The 27,219-nt window shown below is 44.4% G+C and overlaps 1 protein-coding gene across 1 annotated transcript; it reads right to left on the reverse strand.

Moving 5' to 3' along the window:
* On the reverse strand, positions 1-26,749 carry SNX31 (sorting nexin 31). Its single transcript, XM_069959637.1, has 14 exons — positions 26,708-26,749; positions 23,078-23,152; positions 18,606-18,720; positions 17,330-17,394; positions 15,774-15,884; positions 10,884-10,974; positions 9,090-9,177; positions 8,060-8,129; positions 7,309-7,410; positions 6,830-7,033; positions 4,441-4,530; positions 3,070-3,147; positions 2,945-2,989; positions 1-374 (listed from the first exon to the last, which is right to left on the reverse strand). Exons 1-14 carry the CDS (start codon positions 26,747-26,749, stop codon positions 291-293), a joined length of 1,260 nt encoding a protein of 419 aa, XP_069815738.1. The 3' UTR covers positions 1-290.
* Positions 26,750-27,219: the final 470 nt, after the last annotated feature.

Below are 27,219 nucleotides of genomic sequence, written 5' to 3' on the forward strand. Positions count from 1 at the left end.
GTTTGTGTTTTTGTATAGGGCAGCATGATGCAAAAAGTTCTAGCACTGGATAACCCCATTAAAGTTATTATCCAGGATTAGGAAAAAAAACAGCACCACCCCCTGTCCTCAGGTTGTGTGTGGTATTACAATTCACCTCCATTTTCTTTAACAGAACTGAGCTATGCAATACCACACCCAAACTAAGGACAGGAGTGGCGCTGTTTATTCCAGAAAGCAGCCATGTTTTTCTAGGCCTGGACAACCCCTTTAGTAGAAAATTCATTCAATTAAGTCTGTAGTAGGGACAGTTACAGATCACTGTCAGACAGATCCAATGAATCACATTTTCTTATGCAAGAGAAGGGGGGATCTTTTTCCTCAGGGACCTCTACCTGTGGAGACAAAAAATTGAAAATCTGTAAGATATATTATCTCTCTCTGTAATACAAAGGACAGTGGGGGAGATTTATCAAACATGGTGCAAAGGGAAACTGGCTCAGTTGCCCCCGGCAACCAATCAGATTCCACCTTTCATTCCTCACAGACTCTTTGGAAAATTAGACTCTTTGATAAATCTCCCCCAGTGTTCATATGCAGGGCCAACATTTAGGATGCGTTACCGTACAGGGTACATTCGCAGTTCCTGCTGGAAGGGCCTGTGGAGGAGGATATCCGTGCACAGCTTAAAGGAGAAGTCCAGTGAAAATTTTTATTAAAGTATTGTAAGTATGCTTATAAAGTGCTTTTTTCCTGCACTTACTTCTGCATCAAGGCTTTACTTCCTGGATAACATGGTGATGTCACTTCCTGGATAACATGGTGATGTCACTTCCTGGATAACATGGTGATGTCACGCCCCGAGTCCCAGAGCTGTGCAGCTGTGGCTGCTGGAGAGGATGATGGCAGAGGGACACTGAGGGACACAGGGCACTGGAGGGACACTGAGCATCCCCCTGCCATCATCCTCTCCAGCAGCCACAGCCCGCACAGCTCTGGGAGTCGGGTCGTGACATCACCATGTTATCCAGGAAGTGACATCACCATGTTATCCAGGAAGAGAAGCCTTTAGAGATGAGCGAACTGGGTTCGGGTTCGAGTCCATCCGAACCCGAACGTTCGGCATTTGATTAGCGGTGGCTGCTGAACTTGGATAAAGCTCTAAGGTTGTCTGGAACATGGATACAGCCAATGACTATATCCATGTTTTCCACATAGCCTTAGGGCTTTATCCAACTTCAGCAGCCACCGCTAATCAAATGCCGAACGTTTGTGTTCGGATCGACTCGAGCATGCTTGAGGTTCGCTCATCTCTAGAAGCCTTGATGCAGTAGTAAGTGCAGGGAAAAAAGCACTTTATAAGCATTTCCCGTAATAAGTGTATATTGGGGATTTGTATAACTTTTGGGGGGCAATACAATACTTTAATAAAAATTTTCGCCTGACTTTTCCTTTAAAGGGGTTGTCTGGTGTTCTGCATTGCTGCATATAGAACAACAAACATGTTATCCTTACCTGTTCACGCTCCCTTGGTGTCCTCCTCTGGTGTCTGCAGAGCCTCCACTTCTGCTATGAACTTGTCTCGTAAGTGACAGCCTGCTGAGCCAATCACTGGCCGTGGGGCTGTTCTTTCTAGGCTAAGTGGGCTGTCACTTCATCTCAAAAGTAAAAGAGCTGCAGTCAGCGGAGGACACCAGAGGACACAAAGGGAGCGTGGAAAGGTAAGTATAACATGTTTATTGTTTTAAGTGCACCAGCAGCAATATAAATATAAATTTTATATATATATATATATATATATATATATATATATATATATATTATATATATATTCATCTAGTCATCCAGCACACAATAAGACCATTATAGACGCATTGCATGTTGGCATCCATAGAGGCTGAAACTTCCAGATGATCAGAGGAACTCGTCGTTGATGTGACAGCAGGACGCCACGACAGGTACATTTTAAAGGGGTTGTGCGGGGAGCAGAAAACAGCTCAAGCCTTTTGCTTCCTGGGGCTCACTTACTGCATCTCCATTTCTCTGAAATAGGTGTCAAATCTGCAGCCCTCCAGCTGTTGATCGACTAATCCCATCATGCCTGGACAGCCAAAGCCAAAATCTTTGCCTGTCTAGACAAGGGACTTAAGGTGCTTTTACACTAACAGATTTGTCGGCCCACTTTACACGGCACGACAACTTGAGCATCCAGGCTGCACAAATAATCCACGTATCATTGTGCAGCCATGGTAACTAGCAGCACAGAGAATATATCTCCGTGCTGTCAGTTTCCAGATCACTCAGCAGTACATACTTACCTAGTGCGCTGCAGCTGTGATCTGGCATCCTGTTTCTCTGGCTCTCCCATCCAGCTGCTGCATCTTCAGGCCTCGCCGGGGCAGACTAACTTTACCATAGGCCCCGGGCTGTTCTCCAAGCCTGGGCCCCCCCACCCCCCTGTAACTATGGCAGCACTAGCGTGGTGTTCATAGTACAGGATAGATAATGTCATGATGCCCTAATTTGTGCAAAAATTCATTAAAAAAAGCAGTGTTATTTTGCAAATCATAGCAAAACTGTAGTCAGGAAACAATACACCACAGAGTCTTTTTGGGTGGCCATGGGCCCGAAATGGAACTATTATAATCCACTAGTGGGCCTCGCCTCCTCTGGCTGTCAATCATTCTGGAGGAGGTGGCAGCGTGAACATACAGTAGCAGGATGGGAGAGCCGGAGAAACAGGATGCCGGATCTCAGCATCAGCGCACTAGGTAAGTATGTACTGCTGTGTGATCTGCAAACTGACAGTATGGATATATACATATCTCCTTAGCTGATCGCCGTCACTTTTACACATTTTACATTGGAATATTGGCTGCGAGAGCATTTCCCGCCACGCTTCTGGCCGATAAATTATAGGGATTGTCAATCCCTACAGGAATGGATCAGTTCTTGGTGGCCATACCTTTCTCTGCCTTCTGGTGTACATATTTGCTGAGGTTCGGTTATCCTGCTAATAAAATAGAAGGGATCATTGACTAGAATATAACATGTGAAGATTTTCTATAGGAAATAAGAACTGCTGCTTACAATCTCTAGGTTCTCCCTGGTGCACCTCACCGGTTGTTCATTCAACATCTTTTTTAACCAGGTACTTAGCAGGAACGCCTGAAAGTGATAAGGTAGGTTATTAAAGATGATGTCACAACATATAGATCTATGGATATTTAGGCCAAGACAATTACCATATGTATTAGGAACAGCACAGATCATAGTATCAGTTGCATCTATGTTACAATCACACAGTATATATATATTTTTTCTGTAAGAAGCTTCAATTTGCATCAAGAAAAATGTCTAGATAACACAGGGACTTCATAATTTTCCTTATTTCTTGAACAAATACCATTGCTCAGACTATTGTATGGCACAGTATTGATAAAGAGACCTTACAGGCCATGGTCATTTTATTGCTTTAAAGGGATATAATAATTCAGATCAACTGGTGTCAAATAGTTATACAGATTTGTAAATTACTTCTATTTAAAAATCCCACTTTGTCATGTTTTTTTTATTTTATTTTTTTGCAATTTACAGGGATGAACCACAGTACTCCCCATATGGAGTGCTGTGGTTTATCCCTTATTTCCTGTGTAACCATGGATACAGACTACAAAAAAAGTACTGCGTAGTCAGATCCTGTAGTCTTTGTTACTCCCAGTCTGTTTTGACCCCTTCTCTTGCTTATTTAAAGACCATAGGAAAGAAGGCAAGTAGATGAGGCGGGATCAGGCTACACAAAGCATTAGTTTATGGTGTGTAGGCATGGAGACTCATAGGTCTGCACGGGGGCTGTGGACACAGAGTTGCTTCACTTATTATGTTAGTATTATTGATGTATTAAAGAAATAAAAACTGGTTATAAAAGGTATACACAGCTGGGATAACACTGTTACACACTGCCACATGGTAAACCATTGTAGTCGCTGGAATCATAATAATGCCATGTGTGGTCATGTCCAGAAACCGTATAATGAGAGCCTACACAACACTCCATAAATGACACACTGTCTTCTCTATGGCAGCCTCCACATCTTATGTTATTCATGTAAGCAAGTTTGTATTTGTCCCCCCCCCCCCCCCCCCCCCTCCTCAAACTTTTTAGAGGCTTTGAATTGTGAAATTCATCTTAGGCTGGGTTCACAATACGTTTTTACAATCTGTTTAACGATCAGCTTTCGACCTCATTTTGTGTGCGTCAAAAAACAAACATCCGTTTTGATCCTTTTTTTTTTTAGAATGGAAGTCAATGGGAAAACGGATCATACAGCACACAGTTGCATCCGTTTTTTGCAATCAGTTTTTCATCCATTTTTTTTTTTAAAAAGATTGCAAAAACGTAGTGTGAACCCAGCCTTAAACCACAACATTACCTACACCCCCCCCCCCCCCCCGACCAACCTGGTTTGTCCGTATTGTGATCCTTTTTTGGACATCTCCATCTCTGTACTCAAACCTGAACTCCTGTTGTTCAATGTTTTTTTCTGGTAGCTGAAAAATAAGGAAATCACCTACATTAGGTATGTGCTGCTCCCAAACCTGGAGATGCTCATCCATTATTGATCCAAGCCTTGCCCCAGGACCCATGTATACTGTTACTAAGTTAAAAAGTGTTTTTTCCAAGATTTGATGGCCCATCATGAGGACTGGCTGTAGTCTAAGGGCCCTATTCCACCGGACGATTATCGCTCAGATTATCGTTAAATCGTTCGAATCTAAACTATAATCGTTCGGTTGAAATGCAGTTAACGATTAACGACCGAACGAGAAATCGTTGATCGCTTTATAAGACCTGGACCTATTTTTATCATTGCTCGTTCGCAAAACATTCACAAATTGTTCGCAAGTCGTTCACATTGAATAAGACATCGTTCGGTCGTTCGCAATAGATACGAACACAATAGCGAATAAATAGCGAAGAAAAAAAACTATCGCAATTATGATCATAAGTAACGATTATTGTTCCATGGTCGCAATAGCGGTCGTTTGAAATCGTTAACGATTATGCAAACGATAATCGTCCAGTGGAATAGGGCCCTAACACCTTGTACCCCCCCTCCCCTGATGAGCCATTTGCCAGCAACGCACATTGGACAAAGCGGGAAGCAGACAGCCCCATACATTGTACAGTGGCCATGCAGCGTTACTGCAGCTAATTGAAGTGAATGTGAACTCAACTGAGCTGTAGTAACTCAGCATGAACTGAACACAATGCACAGCTCTGTTCAAAGTATACTGTGCGAATATATACCACAGTGCTAGCACACGTCTGATCGGTGGGGGCTGCTGCAATCCACATGTCACTTGTTGGGTGGTTTCAGAGGACGCCACCTCTATGGTGGTTGGTTGGTGGAACATACCTCAGCCGGTTAAAGTTCTGTTGTGACGCCAACTAGTTAAGCACACAGGTGTGATTATTGGTCCTCAATAGTCGGTGACCTGCTGGGTTTTAATGGGTCCCTTGGACGCTTATCACGGTGGTCCGGAGTGGATATATGACCCACCCGGACTGTCAGTACCGCCACCCACAGAAAGGGGAAAATGACCCAAGGATAGTGTAGCTGGTGCAATTAGTACTGAATCCCAGTTGAATAAATAAACTGATATGTACGGACAAGGTCTCTGATAACACAGGATAGTAGAATAATACCTGACTGATACAGACTTGCTCTCACTGAATCTGTACTGAGAGTTGCCAGAATACTGAGGTAAAACGGTAGTGCTAACTTGGTTGAGTGCTGAGAGTTCAGAAGAGTAGAGAGGAGTTTGTCAGGAGAGTGCAGGATTTCGTCGGGAGAGCCCCAACCTAGTTTCGTAGTGTGCTCTGCCGGAACTTTAGTAAAAGAAATACTTGAAAGAAAAATACTTGTGCCTGTGTTTCGACCTTTGTCGCTGAAACCACCTTTTGCCCTGCAGTGTCATGGTACCCATTCTACGAGGGTGACACAAGCCCCAGTCCTGGTTACCTGAGTTGAGCAAAGTGTCCGAGTGTGTCCCAATGTCACCTGCGCTGTGAGACAGAGTACGTAGGCCCTTGGCTGCTTTTCTCTATCCAGATCAGTTCCTTAATCTAGGATACTGTCCTGCACACTTAGAAATGTTTGAGGTGGTCTCTGACATGTCCTCCTCTTTACGGTTTAGCACTGCATCTTAAGTGAAAGTGTTGCTCTAAGAAAGAAAGTCTCTGAGTTCCCTATACCTGTCTCCACTACGGCTAGTCTGTCCTGGACAGGGAACCTGGCAGAGCAAGGCTCCTGCCCAAGTTCAGCAGGGATGCCTGATCTGTGTGTCCTACTCCTCAGAGAATCAGAGAAGAACTAAGTATGGTCCTACACTTCCTCTCCCCATGTGACTACTCCCTACAGGGTGTATGTTACAGCTCCTGTGAGTAGTGGAGAAGAGTGTATAAAAGAGAAGAGGGTAGAGATAGGTAGAACGAAGGAATAGCATCTTTCATTGTCGTACAGAATCACTAGATACAACAACAACCCATGACTTACTACAGCTGTGCAACATACAAAAATATATACAGTGACATCTTGTGGTAAAACCTGAGGTGGTTTATTACCACTTTACTTTGTAGTACAGGACTTTTCTAGTTTGGACAGGAGTCCAAAATAGAAACACTCGTGGTGGGACACCACATATAGGAAGGAGGGAAATGAGGAGAAATAGGGGTCTCTCAAATAAGAGTTTATCCAACAGTCATCTTATGTATACGACTCTGTCCCATTTATCCTAGTAAACCAACAATCCATATAAAGTTATCCCACCTGGAGACACAACCTACCTGGAACAAGACATTCCAGCGAGTAATTTTACTAATATGCAGAATAAGATTTTCAGTTTTCTTGTCATTGGTCTGAAAGCTGCAACATAGTTCATTATTCCCCACAGACAGGGTGGCAATAGTGTTGGCACCTAAATAATCAGTGACCCCAGGGTCTAACTTCAGGTAATTGTAGTGCTCCACATCTTGCATCAACTCCAAGAACTGCAATAGAAAACATCAATGTGTACATTTTCAGATTCCACATATTGATGGCCTCAGGATAAGCTATTAATATCTGATCACTGGGAGTCCCAGCATGTAGGACCCCCAGGTGACCGTGCCACAGCACTAAAAAGCCTTTAATGAGGGGTTGTGTCTCACATTAGAGCAGAAGGATCTACATCTCCCCTTGTATTGCAGCTGCTTTGGAAAACCCCAGGGCAGTATACAAACACGTTGGCGCTATACACAATAGCAGGTGGATAACCATTGCTTACCTTGACTTTTTTTTGACTATTGTCTGTCTTTATTAACTCTTTAAGCGTCTTTTTCTGTGGTTCTGTCGGTCTTGACCAGTTCATATCCAGTTCTTGAACAGCCTGTAAATAAGTACAGAGAGCATTTAAAGGGATACTCTGTATCTAGAGGTCACCACTGACCGCAGCCACCAGTGACACTTCCAAACCAGTCTCTACAGTGACAGCCCGCTCACTGTCCGAGACGAGACAGTATTGTGGCCAGCGATTGGCAGAGCAGGCTGTCACTGCCGAGACAGGTTCAGAAGTGTTGGTGGTGTCTGCAGGGGACCCAGAGACAAGGCTGGAGGACACCAGAGGAGCATGGAGAGGTAAGCATAATCTGTTTTATTTTCTACACACTGAGTAACTTTTAATCACCTGCCGGCCGCACATCAGTTATTTCTTTTAATCAGATTTAAAAAAACAAAACAAAACAAAAACAAAAACTTGAATAAAAATTGTTTTAAAACAGCAAAAATGTATGTTTTTTTACTGTGTCTTTATTACATGGAGCAACATCTACCAGATGATCGCTTTATGTAATAGGGCCTTAACTGATCAAAACTTTCTGCACGGTCATGTTTATTTGGAGGCTTGCGCCTTCTATTACATCAGGCACGTTACTCCGGTGTACTTGGTCTCTCTTAATAAATGTCCCTGATGGTTTCCATACAAGTCTGTGTTGTTCAACAGGGAATTAGCAAATCTGTTATGAAACGTCCCATCATACCTGGGCATAGAGTAAATCAATAGCGGCTGTGCAGCCCATTAGCATAGCATCAGTGGTGGGAGTCATATACCTGCAGACATAAGGATAGCATATTAATAAATGCATCACATTAGTATCCATATATCTGCATTATTCGGAAATATGTATTCTTTATACTTGCATTAAGTAATTTTACCAAAAGATCTGTGTGATAGCTTGGCCTCCAGTTCCTCTCTCCTTAACCTAATTTCTTATAATCGGATATGTACAGAAATCAGTCATACATCTTGAATAGCGGTTTATTTGGCCAACAGCTATGTCTCCAGTCACCCCATTCACATGAACATTCGGTTTAGCTGAGCGTTCACGTGTTATTAATGGGAAAAGGACAAACCACCACCAGAGCAATCCGGCAGCAGGTTATCTCCCCCCAAAACAAAAATGCTACTTGCTCATTCCTTTGCTTCTCTAACATCATCTGTCGGAGGAAAGTTGGCTGGTGCCGCCAAAATTGGCAGGGTCAGATGATTTTTCACTAAAGAGTATGAGAGCCTTTTGAAAATCATTGATCTAGTGGCATACACTATAAATGAGACAGGGCAGCCTTTACTATATATGAAAACATGCAGGCTGTAGAGGAGAATCTGAGCAAAATGTTCAAGACTGCAAACAAGCACAACTCGAGCATGCTCAAGTCCCGATTCTTTGGCATTTGAATTCCTATGGCTGTATCCATGTTTTCCAGGACTCCAAAAGGCTGCATCCAACTTCAGCCACCGGTATTCAAATGCCAAACGATCAGACTCAAGTGCTTGAGTTACGCTTAGTTCTAATAAAACTTTTTTTTTCCCCAAGTAAAGGCAAAAATAAGAATACATCCAAAACGTCCATTGCTTTTAAGATCAGTAAGTCTAAGATTGAGAAATCTAGTTTCAGGCAGGTGTGTCCTGTCTGGTGTTGCATTATATGTCTATGGCCATGATCATTTCCAGTGTTGCTAACACTTCACATCAGGTGGAGGGTTGTACAATAAACTTCCTTCCACACTCACCACTTCCTGATGTCGATTTGAAATAAATCGTTATTTATGTTCCAAATGGTTATAAATGGGATCTCAAAAGGCACAACGCGTTTCACCACTGCAGAAAGAAGAGGAGTGATCACCATGTATAACAGATATGTATACATAGAGAAAATGCAGCAGAACAGCCTCAAAATTGCAACAAGTTTAGTAAATAAAATAAAGCACAAAGTACCATAAAAGTAACCGTGCTGTACAGTGACTGATAGCAGTAACATACGTCCTAGCAACAACCTGTCTTTATTTTTCCATCAACATAACCATACAATGCCCCCGTAGAAAAAATTATATTTTGATGCGATCATTCAACTATGTACTATACGGAAAAACATTTAGAAAATTTTAGATGGAGTGGAACGGAAAAAAGTGCAAGTAACGGGTTATTTTTTTTGTCCAAAAATTCTAAAATTGCTAAATTCTGATTACACTTATTATCTAGTGACAATGGTGGCTGTTAGGGGGTGGATTATATTAGGCAGTTCTTGAAGTTCATTTTAAAAGTAGGAAAAAAAAACGTACAAGGGTAAGGGTCTGAGGACAACTGGCGAATCAGTGACAGGTTCATGGGAGCCCAAGGATCATCCCATTACCAATGGCTATGTGTTGAATACTGCAGACTTACAAGTTACACCTTATGGAGCCAGGAGGAGAGCCTACACAATATTTATCAATCAGGTCATTTGATGTTATGTTTGATCATTGTATAAGTCTGTATGTCGTCAGCTCCCCCTAGTGATCATTGCAGGCAAAGATGATTATTATTATAATTTAACTGTATGAAGTAAAGAAGAATAATTCGGGGAAATTTTACAAATTTGAGGGCTTAGATTTCAGCTATTTGTATTGACGAAATCCACAGTGCATTAAGTATGTGTGTCCATACCCTTAGAAAGCAAATAGAGTAAAATGTTATAAATAAAAAATAAGACTAGAACAATATTTAAAATATGTCATTAGGACCCTCCCGACAACGTCAGAGCACGACCTACCTGCCCAGCCGATCACTAGTCGTAGTCGTGTCCCATTTTGACCACTAGTTGATCGAGCAGGCAGGTCCTGCTGTGAACAATCGTCTTGTAAGCAGCTACAAGTGGGGAGAAATGGGGGGGCTCAAAGCTGCTGAAACGGGATCTGCAGTACCCAAGGATGGGTAAATAACTTTATTTTTAGCACCCCTTAGCAATATATGAATTAGGTCAAACCTTTTGAGGCCTTCCACAGTTTCTCACCATCAATGAATTAGGTCAAACCTTTTGAGGCCTTCCACAGTTTCTCACCATCACTGTGACTATACACCTACAGTAGCTGTCAGCTCCCTCCTTCCATACACATGAATGTTTAGCATGGCATTAAGTTCAAAGAGGATTAAAACCGCCGCCATGAAATCACAGTTATCAAAATTTTTCCAAACCATTGAAAAGGCCTTGGTGTATGTAAACTTCTGCCCCATTATAATTTTGATACAGTAAAATATGAAGGAGAAAAAATAAATCTGGTCATAAACATTTGTGGGAGATCAGTGTCCTGTACGAAACAGAACCCTAAACAATGCGTCAAAATCAAATGTTGCTGAAAAAATTAATCCCCAAAATGTATGTTTCCTGTGTCGTTAAAGGGTTAAAAACTTCACCCTTAATGTATGGCATCCTATGACTTCTATAATATTCATTTCACGCTGTAACAATATTATAATGTCAGCACGAATATTCCATTTTAACTACATAATTGATACTGATCGATCTCAGGACAATGCCAAGAACCTACCTGAGTAGACGCCTTTAGAGTCTTTATGGGTAATAAACAGGCTGAAATATTCCACAAGTTCTCTCGATAAATTTAATTTATACATCGCAGCCTATGAAAAAGTACACAGGACAATATAGTTATATACTGTGTACATAGATCACACTGCAAAAGTGGTTAAATGTCATGTTAAACGTGAAATGTTTATTCCGTATCTACAGAGTATTGTGTGTGATGTATGGGGTGTTCATACGGTATCCCTCTGTCTTTCATTGTGGTTTCTATTCAGCGACAGCAAACATATGCTAAAGGGATGTGAAGGATTAACTACGAGCTTGCCATTTTGCACTTACAGGTCTGCCACCTGCTTGTTGGAGCCAGTCTGTCAGGGACCCTCCCGTCTCTTTGCCTATTAGGGCCTATTAAAGGGGTTATCCAGCGCTACAAAAACATGGCTACTTTTCCCCCTACTGTTGTCTCCAGTTCAGGTGCGGTTTGCAATTAAGCGCCATTTACTTCAATGGAACTGAGTTTGAAACCTCACCCAATCTGGAGACGAGAGGGGGAAAAGTGGCCATGCTTTCGTAGCATGGGTGGGGGTTTCGAAACTCAGTTCCATTGAAGTAAATGGAGCTTAATTGCAAACCACACCTGAACTGGAGACAACAGTAGGGGGAAAAGTAGCCATGTTTTTGTAGCGCTGGATAACCCCTTTAAAGTCTCCTCATTCCTCTGAGGCAATGGGCTGATAAGTTACCTCAGACCTTTCTCCACCAATAAGGAACAGGCACATTGCATCCATAAGTAGTGGTGGAGAGGGCCATCTACTCAGTCTATTCTAGTGTGGTAGTGGAGTGTAGACTGCTGTCTGTTCTAGGGTTCCTGCCTTTGTAAACATGGATTGCTAAAACACCAGGAGGTGCGACTACCACTGTCCTGTCCATGACCAAAGATGACCCTCTCAGCAAGTCTCGCAATCCACAGAGATGCTTCAAGTCTAGCCATGGGTTGGAGAAGTTGTATCTCGCTGATCTGGCTCCCTGCTCTTGCCGATTGGGCTCCCTGCTCTTGCCAAGTCCTATTTCGGTCGGCTTCTACTAGCTGTCACTTCGATGCCAAGTACTCCTGTATGAGTGTCACATCACAGTAAGGGCGGGTTCACACTACGGAATTCTCGCGGACAATGTCCGCGGAATTCCGTCAGTTGTCCGCCCGCACATCTGGGCGCCTTTCCCCCGGCCCCATAGACACCATTCTATGGGCCGGCGTATTCCGCTATACGCTGAAAGAAGTGACATGTCACTTCTTTTAGCGGATCACGGAATACGGCGGCCCATAGAATGGTGTCTATGGGGCCGGCGGAAAAGCGCGTGCCCGTGCGGGCGGACAGCTGACGGAATTCTGCGGACATTGTCTGTGAGAATTCCGTAGTGTGAACCCGCCCTTAAGCTTGGATTCTCTGCAAGTACTGGTTGTCTCTCTCTCTCTCTCTCTCTCTCTCTCTCTCTCTCTACTTTGTTACTGGAGAGTCCAATACTTAAAGGGGTACTCTGGCAGGGGGGCTTTTTTTCGATCTGGCCAGGGAGGAGGTGGCTGAGGGCAACGACGTCCACTCACCTCCCTGGTTCCCGCTGCCTGGTCGCTTCCTGGTCTCTGACACTGGCTTGAGACGAGATGTTTCAAGTCCGCTCAGCCAGTCAGTGGCGGCATCCCGCCTCAGTCACTGACTGGCTGAGCGGACTATGTCACGTCTCGAGCCTGCGTCAGACCAGGAAGCCGGGCACCGGGGACCAGAGCGCCGTGATACGGGACCCGCCGCTGAAACCAGGGAGGTAAGTGGGCGTCGTGGCCCTCAGCCACCTCCTCCCTGGCCAGATCGGGGAAAAAAAGCCCCCGTCAGAGTACCCCTTTAAAGGGGTTGTCCAGTGAAAATTTTTTTCTTTCAAATCAACCGATATAAAAAAGTTATATAGATTTGTAATTTACTTCCATTAAGTCTTCCCATACTTATCAGCTGCTGTATGTCATGCAGGAAATGTTTTATTTTCAGTCTGACACAGTGCTCTCTGCTGACATCTCTGGCCGAGACACGAACCCATAGAAAACCTTTCCTTCTCTGGACAATTCCTGTCTTGACCAGAGATGTCAATAGAGAGCACTGTGTGACTGAAAATAAAACATTTCCTATATGACATATAGGAGCTGATAAGTTGATTTTATAAGAAAAAGATTTTCGCTGGACAACCCCTTTAATGGACATTGCCCCTCAAGAAGTTGCCCTGCCACCACTGCCTAAAGCTAAACAACCTTAGGGTGGGTTCACACTAATCCATGCAGATAAGTTCCAGTAGCGTTCCCATTTGCGGTGGCGCGCCTCTCCGCCCGTGCCATAGACACCATTCTATAGCCAGGCGGATTCCGCCTAAAGAACTGACATGTCTATTCTTTCAGCGGACAGTGGATTAGGCCCAGCCATAGAATGGTGTCCATGGAGCCGGCGGAGAGGCGTGATGCTGCGAGCGGGTACGAGCAATGGAATCCGCCGGAAATTATCTGCGCAGATTCCGTAGTGTGAACCCACCCCAAGTCAGAGACTGTCCTTCTCTAATCTCAGAAAGTCTTATAAACTGTCAGTCAAAGCAGAGGTACTATATCTAAAAGAGGAAGTACCTGACAGACCTGCTCCCAGGCTATACTCGCCTTGTGACCAAGGGTTGTAAATTGTGAACTATTTTCCTGTTATCGCACTTTCAAGTAAAATCAAAAGTCTTTCTCCTTGTAATTGATGTCACCTGCCAACACATTGTAGAAAGGGGTTGTCTGACTATATAGGAGTGTTTGTGGTACCCTGGGAAAGCTAGCTTACCACTCAGGCCCTGTGACAATTGCCGCAGCATCTGCTAGGCCTGCATATAACATCCTGTAGACCCCTCAGTCATCACAGCAATCCAATTTGCAGGCATCAGGTTACAGACCAGGAGGAATAGAGTAAAGTAGATTGATACATATAGTTTTATGTAACTTATAAGGAGGATATGCTATGTAGCTCTCCAGTGCCTCTTTTTGAAAATGGCTTCCCTTCAAGTCAATGCTTAGCTCCCTTAAAGGGAATCTGTCAGCACCCAGGCCCTACTTAAAGTGACTCTGTACCCACAATCTGACCCCCCCAAAACCGCTTGTTCTGTCAGATAGCTTCTTTTAATCAATCAAACATCTGTCCTGGGCTCCGTTGGGTAGATGATGCAGTTGTCCTAAAAAAATGCCCTAGGCTTGCTCCGCCTCTCTGTCCCTCCTCCCCAACCACTTCATCATTAGTAATGCCCCTAGAAATATTTCCCCTATTCATCACCTGTCTGAACACTGCACATGTTCTGGATCGTTAAGGCACCTGTTCAGGCAGTGTTCACACAGGTCATAAATAGGAAACATCTTGTCCAGGGGCATTCCTAATGATTGAGGATGGGCAGGGCCGTATTTACCACTAGGCACCCGTGGTCCGGTGCCTAGGGCAGCACCTTGCAGGGGGGCAGCACCAGGGAGCAGGGGGATGGAAAAAACAACTTTTTTTGTTTTTATTTTATTAGTTTCCCTCCTCCCGTTTAGACTTGCCAGTAAATCTGGTGTCTTTTCCAGGGGGGTGGGGGGTATGGCGGTATTGGTCAGGTCTGGTATCACCAACAGGTGCATGAAGATGGGGCGTCTTCAGGTTTAGTGCCTAGGGCAGCAGCAGCTGTTAATACAGCCCTGAGGATTGGGAGGAGGGATGGAGAGGCGGTGCAAGCCTACGGCACAGACGCTCTAGGCCACGCCAATTTGACACACTAGGGGACTGTGAGCTGACAGATTCCCTTTAAGGAGACTTTGAACGTGACTAGGGATTGGACAAGCACAAAGAGATTAATCTGTAGACCTCTATTTTTGGGTTGTTGACAAGGACCAGCAAGCCTGAAACTGCTGTCTATAGATGAGTAACTCTCCCTTTTGGGACAGTTTTCTGTCTTGTTTTTTTTTCAACCCACAGTCAAGTTCTAGGACACAGATGTCAAAACTTGTGGCCCTCCTCCAGCTGTTGCAAAACTACAATTCCCATCATGCCCGGACAGTCAAAAACAAAGCTTAGGCTGTCCAGGCATGATGGGAACTGTAGTTGTGCAACAGCTGGAGGGCCCGAGTTTGACACCCCTGTTCTAAGGCTTCTTAAGGGAGCCCAGCATTGACTGTTAGAGGTGAAAAACATCAGAAATGTGGCCCCAGAAGGCTACTTTGCTTATCATCCTTCCAGAATTCAAAGTGAAACATGAAAAAAGTATACTATAAAAGTATACTCATGCCTTTTTTTTGTGCAAAAACAGTATTCCTCCCTTGTAATTCCTTTTTGTAAATGCATTCATTTTAATTTCCACTAATTCAGACATTAGGAGTCCAATGGGCGGTCCTACTTAGTGACTGAAAGCCTTCACTTATTAGGACCGCACACTGGACATCTAAGACCAGAATGCATAAGATTTTTACCCTAAACTTTACCCACAAAACTATCTGTGATCTCTCATTATCTATTGGCTCAGCTCTCCTGCTCTATAACATAATGCTCATTAATACAAAGTCAATATGGCGACTTCTTGTTAATGCAACTAATTGCATAGTACTAAAATGGAGGTTTTGCAATTTGTCCTTTTAAATTTAAAAGGTATTGTCTAATAGTGTAAGGCACAAAAACAATGGGGCGGCTTAGGAGCATCTATAGACTAATCATGGCGCTTTGCCCCCATGGCACATTATCCTAAAACCTTGTGTCACATGACCCATGACATCCTATTAACTCTCTCCATTATAAAGATAATAGCAGGTAACGTATGGGATAGATTTAAAGGACTACCCCAGTGCAAAAAAAAAAAAAAAAAATCATCTGACCTCTAGCACTCTTTCTGCCGTGTCAGACGTCTTGCAGTCCACATCAACCTGTCTTCCGTCAGGCAAGAAAACTTTGAGGACCACATTTACGGACGGCATCTTAAAGGTTTCCTGAGGAGTAGAGATGTATTATTAGTTCAGATCTCCTTTCACCTTCTTCACAGGGTTATAAAACTGGAGGCAACCTCTCTAGTTTATCTAAAAACAGCAACTAAGGGCCCTATTACACACGCAGATTATCGGACAGATTTTTGAAGCCAAAGCCAGGAACAGTCTATAAACAGAGAACAGGTCATAAAGGAAAAACTGAGATTTCGCCTCTATTCGAATCCATTCCTGGCTTTGGCTGCAAAAATCTGTCACATATCCGTGTGTATAACAGGGCCCTAAGGAGCAGTAAAAGCCCACTTCACAAAGCACAGTCCATATTTTCCAATGAGAGTTGCAAACATCGCATGTAGCTACTTTTTTGGGGGGAGTGCTGATCATTTTGTTTGTGGTAACACCCACTTTTAAAGGAAAACTAACAGCAGGTTTGTACATGGACCTGCTGATCGTTTCCGGTAGCCTCTATCCAGCGCTGCTCTTGTGATCCTTCCAAGTCTCTCCGGGTTTTTTTTTTTAAAAAGTGTAATTTATGTCCATTGGAGCACTGAGGACGTTCCTCGGCTCCCCAGTGCACCATTCAGCCCGCATGCCGCCTCCTACAGTCACCCCTACTGATGCATATTCCAGTATGTTAGGAGACCAGCCTTCCTATTTATTCTTGAATATGCATAAGTAGGCATAGCATCGGAGGTGGAAGTCAGGCCCAACCATGCACTGGGGGGGGGGGCTAATTTAAATATTTTTACTGGATTAAGTTTCTCAAAATGGCAGGACCTAGAAGGATCGCAAGAGTGCTGCTGGATAGAGGAGGTGAGGGGTTACCGGTAACTATCAGCAGGTTTACATGAATGAACCTCCTGATAGTTTTCCATTAAATTTATTCATACACATTTCCTGGATGAATAACAGAGCAGTTAAGCATTAAATAGAAGATGACTATTGTCTATTTAAGTAGATGATTCCCCATGAAATAGCAAGTCAGGGGAGCACATAGGTCCCTCTTTATAGATTGCAAGTACTTCTTTATGGGCATGTTCACACTGAGCAAATTGGAATTCCACCACTGAGCACCATGGCGGAATTCCACGGTAGAATTCTCCACCAGCCTCAGTGTAACACTAATTCTCTATGGGAGGGCCTGCGCATCACTGTGTGCGTCGCTCTCCACTCAAACAATTGACTTGTCAATTCTTTGAGCGGAAGAGAGCGGCGGCCACATTTGCTCAGTGTGAACATACACTATGATAGTAAAAACAGTTACTGCCTGAACTCCCCCCTTCATTATAGTTTATAATGACATGTTAGAATGAGTAACATCTAGGGCACTGTCATGTCTGCTCTTCTAGCAATATTTGAGTGCCTTCAGCTTGTGTGCTAGATCCAAGGAGCAGCGCTGTACAGAATACTGAAAGACAATGGAGGGGAGGAGACCAGAGACACATGCTTACCAGCTGTAATTTATTGACACGGGTGATGAAAATTTCACTGCTGGAGACAATAGGATCAGTAACAACTGTAAAAACAGAATAGAACAAGGTGAATAGCAGCATTTTATATATAATCCCTACTGATCACAGCTGTACGATGAATATAAAAATCTAAATATTCAGCTGTCAGATGAATCTAAAAAAAAAAAAAAAAAAAAAAAACAGAATGTAACATCCGTAGAACTAATAAAACTCAATATATGGTAAGTTAAAAAAAATGTCAGCGTTTTTTACATTATAAACCTCCCCGTGTCACGGGGGGGTGGGGGTGGGGGCAAGCTATCATCTAACTGTCAATCAAGCAGGGGTAAGGATGGGAGGGGGAGCAAGGAGACATTCCAGCATGGGCTAGGGAAAGCTTCTTTGACATATAGCGCAGGAGAGTAAAAGCATTTTTCTATAAATATTAATATAATATAAAGTACAAATGAATATATAAGAGACACCAAGTGTCCCCTTGACCCAACAGTAATCTAACAGTGTCAGCAGCTTTGAACATGAATTGCAGCTTAATCTTTCTGTGTAAATGGACCATAAGTAAATCTTTATCTGCCAAAGCCAGGAATGGATTTGAAAAGAGGAGAAATCCCAGGCTTTCCTTTATGACCTGATCGCTGTTTATAGTCTGTTTCTGGCTTTGGCTTCAAATCTTTGGCAGATAATCTGTGTAAATGTACCCTAAAATCCTTAAATAATGATTTGAATTATTTTTCATCACAGGCAGGAGTATAGGGAAAGCTGACACCAGGCCCGCCCTAACAATCTAGTGAACCGACAAATGCCCGGTGGGCCACCCAGATTGTCAGTCAGTTGGCCACCGGTCCCACTGCACATTTTCTATATACAATACTCGGACTGTGAACTTTGCTGTTCACTCAGGCCAGTGCCTGGTACCGCATGATCTGCTCTGGCCCTTTAACTGTGAGTATTTCCGATGAACACTCACAATTAAACGACGCAGCTCCCTGGCTGAAAGAGAGCAGCCATTGGCCATTACGTATTGGGAGATATCTACATTATGGGTGTTATTCTGATCATATCTACCCTCCTCCCACTAGTTGTACACAGACTTATTCACAGGTCACAGAAGATGCTTAGGACACCCCCTCCATAGAAGTTTGTGAGTCAGCTCCAGACCAATTTTTCCTATGGCTACTGTGCAGTATAGAATACTGCATTGACAAGTACACAATCTATGGGGAGTATTTAGAATAGTCAGAAAACTGAGTGACATTACCTTCTTGCAAATACTGCTCCAGCAAAATTCTCCTTTCTTCAGCCATGGATTTAGACATTGCCAAATAAAATTTTGGTGGAAATGCCGATAGCCTGTTTCCAAATACATCCTGCATCTGTAATTCAAAGTCACCCATATTTGTTATGCGGAAAATAAAGCATCAAATTTAAAGCAAATCTGTCAGCACCCGGGACCTACCGGAGGTGCCAACAGGGTTCTGTAGGTGACAGACTCCTTGTGAGCATGGTACTTTTTCTGAATGCTTCCATGGAGTAGATTCTATACAATCTTGGGTCCGGTACTGCAATGAAGAGTCAAAGCGGAGTAGCGGTTCGGCATTTGTGACACGCCTGGGCATGCCTCACCACTATATACTTCTCCCTCTACTCAATGAAGCCTGCTCACTGATCAGTATTGCTGTGCGTGCATTTGCCGCTGCTGGAAAGGGCCGAGTGCCACCATTGCAGTTTGAACATACGCCAGTGATCTCTCAGGTCATGTGTTACCTGTGATTGGTGTTTGAGCAGGTGCCATAGACCAGAGAAGCAGTGCACACTTATTGAGTTACCTGAGGGCAGTGTGCTGCTCCTTTGGTCTACACTACCCGCACATACTGCGGAATCAGGAGATCACCAGTGCATGGGCAAGTTGTAAAGATGGTGTGCAGCCCTTTCCCGCAGCGGTGCTTGCACGTACAGTGATAATGACGAGAGCGAGCAGGGGGCTAGCCAGCTGGAAATATTTATAAAGAAGAGGAAGGAGAAAGCAGTGGTGAGGTGTGCCAGATTGCGACACAAATGCCAAACCACTACTCCTCTTTGACTCTGGGTGGCCGACACATTTGCCCGGCCCAGTGAATGTGACCAGAGTGCGATGCTTACAATGACCACTCAGTATACAGGGACTCCTGACTGTGACACCTGTACTCTATTAAAGTAAAATCAAATCCCAAATTAAAAGAAAAAAATTCTGCCGAAACAGGAATTTTTAGGAAATTTCAAGAAAGATTGATCCTATACAAATCAATATCAATTCACTCATCATCTATGTTACAGAGATATTTAGGAGTACACCATGGTGAACAGCAAGGACCATGTACTGCTCTTGAAATTCTTGGGGGGATTTATCACGTCTACATCACGTGCAGAACAAAAAGTTGCAAAATAGTGCAGAATACTTTGCTTCTCTTTTCTGGATTTACACCCTGCTTATCAAGTGGGCTAGCAGGGGGCACAGCATGGTGCAAAAGAGGCATACCAGTCTCTGCACATCATTTACACCTGCACACAGGTGCACATTGTAGCTAAAATCTATGCCAGCCCCGAGCTAGTGTAGATTTCAGTATGGGCTTATGGACAGCTCAGGTGCACCTGGATTTACTTAGAGGCGTCAACCTATACATAAATCCAGTGTGTGAGGGCCCTATTACACGGGACGATAATCGTGCAAAAAATCGTTATATATAATTTAAATTTAGTTCTGTGCAATTGCAGGCAATGATCGAAAAATCATTCATATGTTGATCGTTGATTTAAGGGCCTATTCCACGGAACGATTATCGTCCGTATTTGGACGATATCGGCCGTTACGGCTGATATTCGTCCCGTGGAACAAAAGGCAACGATCAGCCGACATCATTCATGCCAGCTGATCGTTGCATAGTTTGTCTTTCAAACATGTTGAAAGACAAACTACCAGGATAGCAGCGATCTGCTGCCGTCGCTCCATGGAATAGGAGCGGTGGCAGCAGACCGCTGCTGCACGCTATGGGCTGCCCGGATGATCTAACGATTACCCGGGCAGCCTCCCCCCCCCTGCAGCTCCCCGTGGCCCCTCCCGCACTCACCTGCTCGCTGCTGCTGCGTGAAATAGCGGCGGCAGCGAGCAGGGAACAAGGAGCAAACGAGCACTGACAGCGCTCGTTTGCTCCTCACTGTCGGCCCGTGGGATAGGGCCTTTAGATCTGAACCTAAAATTATCATTAATCGTTCGCTGTAATTCCACGTTCGTTCAAGTTCCGCATTTGTTCACTAATCGTTTAGTGTAATTCCACATTGTTCATTGTTTTGCTGGGATCAGAAGGAATAAACAATCATATTAACGATCAAAACTAACGACTATTCTGTTCTGTGTAATGTGGTGAACGATTTCAGGTTAACAATAAACATTTCTCATTTGCGATCATTTATCGTTAATTGTTAAAAATCGCTCCATGTAATCGGACCCTGAGATACCAGCCCCAATAAATTCCCCTGTGTATAGTGGATCTGGAGCTCATGAGAAAGTCTGAGAACTAGAAAGTCTCATGAAATCAATCAGCACAGAGATTTAGCCCTGAATCAGCTGGTAGACATACAGTATCCCTTACATAATAGTAACAAGTCTATTTAGGGACTTTCCCTGAGCTCCTTTGTATCATTTTCCGCCTGGCCAGGCATGTATACATATATACTCTGCCCCACATTCCACAACTAATGTAACAAATAGACTCAAAATACTTAAAAAATAAAAACAAGAACCTGTATAATCAGTTCATCATAGCGGACAGAAACCTGTGCATATCAGATCCTATCAGCTGCGGCTTTTCTAGGGCAGGACTTCAACTGCTTGTAAACAAAGACTAAAAATTCTTTACTTAAAGGGTCACTGTCATCATAGAAAACGGGACTGAACAATCAGACCCGGACCAAACAAAATTTTTGACATTTCTCTACGACATGTTAAAAGTTTTCTATGATGACTAAGCGGAATGACGCTGATCCTGGCTCGGCAATCCATTTAGATGGACCATTAAAATACAGCACCGATCTGATGGATCGGTGCTTTATTAAATACACAGCATTGATCTCAAGGGGAGCTGTGTATATAGAAGTCCCCCAGGGGGATCAGTGCTTTGTATATAGAAGTCCCCCAGGGGCCTTCTAATTACTGTTAGTAAAGAAGAAAAAAAAAAAAAAAAAAAAATGTTTTTAATGATAAAAAAAATCCCCTCCCCTAATAAAAGTTTATATCACCCTCCTTTTCCCATTTTATAAATAAAACTAAATAAACAAACATATTTGACATCGCCACAAGCGTAATTGCCCGAAATATCAAATTATCACATTCCAGATCTTGCACTGTAAACGGCATAAGCGCAAAAAAATCCCAAAGTGCATTTTTGGTGGCATCAAATTCTGAAAAATTGTGATAAAAAGCGATTAAAAAGTTGCATATAAGCAATCAAGGTGCCAATAGAAAGAACACATCATCGGGGAAAAAATTACACCTCACACAGCCCCATAGAACAAAGGATAAAAGCGCTATAAGCATGGGAATAGAGCGATTTTAAAGAACATTTAGTTTTTTTGAAAGGTTTTGATTTTTTACAGGCCATCACATTATATAAAAGTTATACATGTTACATATCGTTGTAATCGTAACGACCTGAGGAACATAACAAAGTCCGTTTTACCATATGGAGCATGGTGTAAACACAAAACCACCCCAAATAAAAAAAATACCGCGTTTTATTTTCAATTTAAATTTTTTTCTGGTTTTGCAATATATTTTATGCAAAAATTAAGTCTGCCATTTCAAAGTACAATTAGTTGCACAAACGAAAAAACGAACACACAAAAACGAAAATATGCCCAGGAGGGAAGGGGTTAAAAAAAAAAAAAAAAACTTGACACATGCTAGAGACGTCAGGGTCAGGGTCTAAATGTTTACTGCCACAAGGACGTGCTTAGTGAGTGTTTTAACGATTGGCGAGTGAACATTCATACTCTACTTAAAGGGGTTCTCCAGCGGTGGGGGGGGGGGCACTTTTTTGCTGGGACCAGGAAGGAGGTGGTCGAGGGAAAAGACGTCCACTCACCTCCCCGGTTCCAGTGGCGGGTCCCGCATCGCGGCGCTCCGGTCCCCTGCCACTACCGGGTGTCTGACACGGGCCCGAGATGCGATGTCTCAGGTCTGCTCAGCCAGTCAGTGACAGAGGCGGGATCTGAGCAGACTTGAAACGGATCCCGCCTCCTTCACTGAGTGGCTGAGCGGACCTGAGACATCGCGTCTCGGGCCCGCGTCAGACATCGGAAAGCGGCCAAGAACCCCTTTAAATCATGGATGCTATGGTGCGGGAAGCTGCAGGCCAGCATCAGGTTCAGAGCTCCCGACATCATAATGATACATGATGCCGGGAGCTCTGAACCGGTTCAGATCTTCCCGCTACTGTATTGACACAGCTGCACGGCTTACAATTACAATACTTAGAATTAAACTCTATTGGCGGAGGGGGAACTCTATGTATTAGAAGTGGCGGGAAGTGGAATAAGATCGCTGATATAATTTCCCAAATAGTCTCTAATAATGCGAGGTGGAATCTTACTGAATATCAGGGATAACTACTCCAATTTTCCTTTCCTTTGCACTAGCTTTGACACATCCCCTTATGCTTCACCCTCCTCTCCTTCCTCACACAGATAAGCGCCTACCTGTTCATCCCAGAAATGGAGATCTTTGTATCGCACTTTGAAAAGAATGAAGCCATCCAGGTACACAGAATAAAGCTGAAATGAGAAGAGGCACTGGTATTAGCACAGAACACATGCGCGGGGTGGTTGAGATCCATCGGTGTGTGTAATTTCACTCATTTGGTAAACAGCATAAATAGGGTTGTGTGGGTTGTTCTGAGGAATCATTAGCGACCATATAATGACGTAAAAACGTTTGTTCATAACGGTAATCAGCAATGTAATAACCTCAGAATCGCTCACTACAAAATCCCTAGTTTTCAATCAATCGATAAAGCAAATCTTTCAACTATAATCGCTACCAGTAATCCAGGCTTTACTTTTCCCGTATCCTGTGGATATTGGAAATGTTAATTTTTCCCAGACAACCTCTTTACCACCATGCATGCTTTAAGGGAATATATATTTTTATTAAAAATGTTTTAATTTATTTTAAATGCCCCTTGTAAACTTCTACAAGCTATCATTCAACTTAAAGTGACTCTGTACCCACAATCTGTCCCCCCAAAACCACTTGTACCTTCGGATAGCTGCTTTTAATCCAAGATCTGTCCTGGGGTCCGTTCGGCAGGTGATGAAGTTATTGTCCTAAAAAACAACTTTTAAACTGGCAGCCCCGTGCCCTATGGGAGTGGCCTAGGTTGTGTATGCATAAGGCTGGCACCACCTCTCTGTCCCTCCTCCCCGCCCTCCTCATCATTAGGAATGCTCCAGGCAGATTGTCTCTTATTCATCACCTGTGGCAGCCCGGCACATGGGCTGGATCCGTTAATACACCTGTGTGAATACTGAACATGGGCTGGATCGTTAAGACACCTGTGCAATGTTCAGCATGGAGAAAATGTTCTAGGGGCATTCCTAATGATGAAGAGGGTGGGGAGGAGGGACAGAGAGGGTGTGCAGGCCTAATGCATATACAATTTAGGCCACGGGGCTGCCAGTTTAAAAGTTGTTTTTTAGGACAATAACTTCCATCACCTGCCGAACGGACCCCAGGACAGATCTTGGATTAAAAGCAGCTGTCTGAAGGTACAAGTGGTTTGGGGGGTCAGATTGTGGGTACAGAGTCGCTTTAATATATTGAACTTATTTGATGTATCCGTAACCTGCTGGTACAGTCTGCCATAGCCTTCTCATGCTGTCGATTAGGGGAGCTGATCCGAATACTAAACCATCAATGAACTGTTTATTAGTAGCAGCCCATGGCTTATGAAAGCAGCTGGGTGCCGCTAAACATACAGTGAGCCTGCTCTGTATACAGTTGATGTCACCAGCTGTCCTATTTATCCGAAAGGTCCTCATACAGATCATTGAAAGGGATTTTCAGAGCTTTCTGTCCATATATAAAGTATGCAACTTTCTTATATACAAGTTCCATTCAAAGGCAAGAAACCTGCTGTAATAAAGCACTGCCCAGGCGGATGCACCTGCGCATTGAAGAGAGACGGATGCACCTCCGCACAGAAGAGAGTAAGAATATTGTGTACATATAGGGACTGACAGCAAGCAGACATATTGAAAAGACAGTGTACACCGTATACCTCATACTGAAAAACCCCTTTAAATACTGATCTGAGGAGTGTAGTCACCGCAGGAAACCGAAGTGCTCCAGTTATTAAACCTGTGATGTTTCCTCATACCAGTGCTGGAGAGAAACTGTGAGAACAGAACAAACACTGACGTACAGGTGGATCCTGTCCTACCACTTACAAGAGATATACGGCCCATATACCTTTTTTTTTTTCTCTATGTGTCTCAATTGTCACTCAAGACCTTTTGCTCTAATAAAATATTTATTATACAAGTGAAAGGTAATTGATCCAGTGGGATTGGACCCAGAATGGAAGAGAACCTATTCCATGTAATCTGATGGTATTATAGTGATCACTACAGTATACGGATCCAGCCACACAATAAAGGGACCCAGCCACGCACAGGACCAGCCGTAGGGTAAATGGCACCCTGTGCGAAACCTTTATTTCTGCACCCCCCTTCCTTTAAGGTAACAAAGCTCCTTCAGCCTCCTAACCCTCCATACAACACCCATCACCCCCCAGCCCTACACACAACTACCCTACCCCCCCTACACACAACTACCCTACCCCCCCCCCTACACACAACTACCCTACCCCCCCCCTACACACAACTACCCTACCCCCCCCCCTACACACAACTACCCTACCCCCCCCCCCTACACACAACTACCCTACCCCCCCCCTACACACAACTACCCTACCCCCCCCCCTACACACAACTACCCTCCCCCCCCCCTACACACAACTACCCTACCCCCCCCCTACACACAACTACCCTACCCCCCCCTACACACAACTACCCTACCCCCCCCTACACACAACTACCCTACCCCCCCCCTACACACAACTACCCTACCCCCCCCCTACACACAACTACCCTACCCCCCCCCCCCTACACACAACTACCCTACCCCCCCCCCTACACACAACTACCCTACCCCCCCCCTACACACAACTACCCTACCCCCCCCCCCTACACACAACTACCCTACCCCCCCCCCCCTACACACAACTACCCTACCCCCCCCCTACACACAACTACCCTACCCCCCCCCCCTACACACAACTACCCTACCCCCCCCCCCTACACACAACTACCCTACCCCCCCCCCTACACACAACTACCCTACCCCCCCCCCTACACACAACTACCCTACCCCCCCCCTACACACAACTACCCTACCCCCCCCCTACACACAACTACCCTACCCCCCCCCCTACACACAACTACCCTACCCCCCCCCCTACACACAACTACCCTACCCCCCCCCCTACACACAACTACCCTACCCCCCCCCCCCAGCCCTACACACAATAACCAACTCCCCAGCCCCTCAAACAACTACCACCCCCAGCGGAAAGTTCTTACCAGAGCACTGCCCGTGGCATGATTTCACCCGCATTGCACGTCCCCTTACTGATTGGCTGAACGTGCGGTTCGGGCGACATCATGCTGCGGCACTGTGCAGGGAAGGAGAGAAGCTGACCACTGCGGGAGGAGGGCGGCCAGGGACGCTTCGGCAGACATTGAGCTGCACTTTACATCTAACTAGAAATAGAAGTTTGATGTGCTGTGTGTCTGCCAGAAGGAACCACCAGGGGAGAAGGGCGGACCGGCAGACAGGCAGCACATCTAACTTCTATTTCTAAAGCCCCTATTACATGGGGCGACTGAGGAGCAAACAAGCGCTGTTCCCCGCGGAAAGACAAACAGCAACAAACAGCCGACATAGTTCATGTTGGCTGATTGTTGACTTCTATTATACAGTAAGATTATCGGCGGTAAAGGCAGATATTGGCTAAATACATCCTATAATCGTTTCGTGTAATAGCCTGCTGAAGTGCCCCCCAGCTGGCCGGGAGTGAGGCACAGATCGCAGACCCCAAAGGCCGGCCCTGGCCACACAGAACACAGATCCAGCCAGGAGGTGCATTGTGAGATGAATCAGGCCTGCACAGTTTATGTAGTGTCTGTCTTGCTATCCAAACATTTTACAAAGGCCATAATGGTGTTATTGTTATGTTCTATTTGCAGTTATTTTTTTTTCCCCTCTACATTCAGGCTAAAGACGGCAATAGATGAGCGCAACTCGACCATGCTCGAGTCAGATCGTCCAGCGTTTGCATACTGGTAGCTGAAGAAGTTAGATGCAGCCCTAGGGGGTCCTGGAAAACATGGATACAGTCTAGTGACTTTACACCTTTACTAAATTCATCCAAACGTTCCGCTGGTGATGGGGTTAGCCAAACAAATTAGGTGGCATTCACACGTTCCATAATCGCCATCCATGCATGGACAAAAATTAATGATGATGCCGGGAGTTCCGGTCCGTATTTACAGAATGTGCACAATGTGTGAATGCCCCCTTAATTGTATGACGGCCTTCCGACTCTTCACCAACATATCGGGGGTAATTTATCAAAGGGTTTAAAGTGACTGTACCACTAGGCCCAGGCTAAAGCACTGGAGGCGGGCCGACCCACCCTTAGTGGGAGGAAACCCTTGCCGCTCTATGATAGGGTTCCATTGATTCTAATGGAGTCACGTCATGGAGGGGCTGGGTCGGC

This window comes from Dendropsophus ebraccatus, chromosome 2 (genome assembly GCF_027789765.1).
Source record: "Dendropsophus ebraccatus isolate aDenEbr1 chromosome 2, aDenEbr1.pat, whole genome shotgun sequence".
Classification (NCBI taxonomy): domain Eukaryota; kingdom Metazoa; phylum Chordata; class Amphibia; order Anura; family Hylidae; genus Dendropsophus; species Dendropsophus ebraccatus.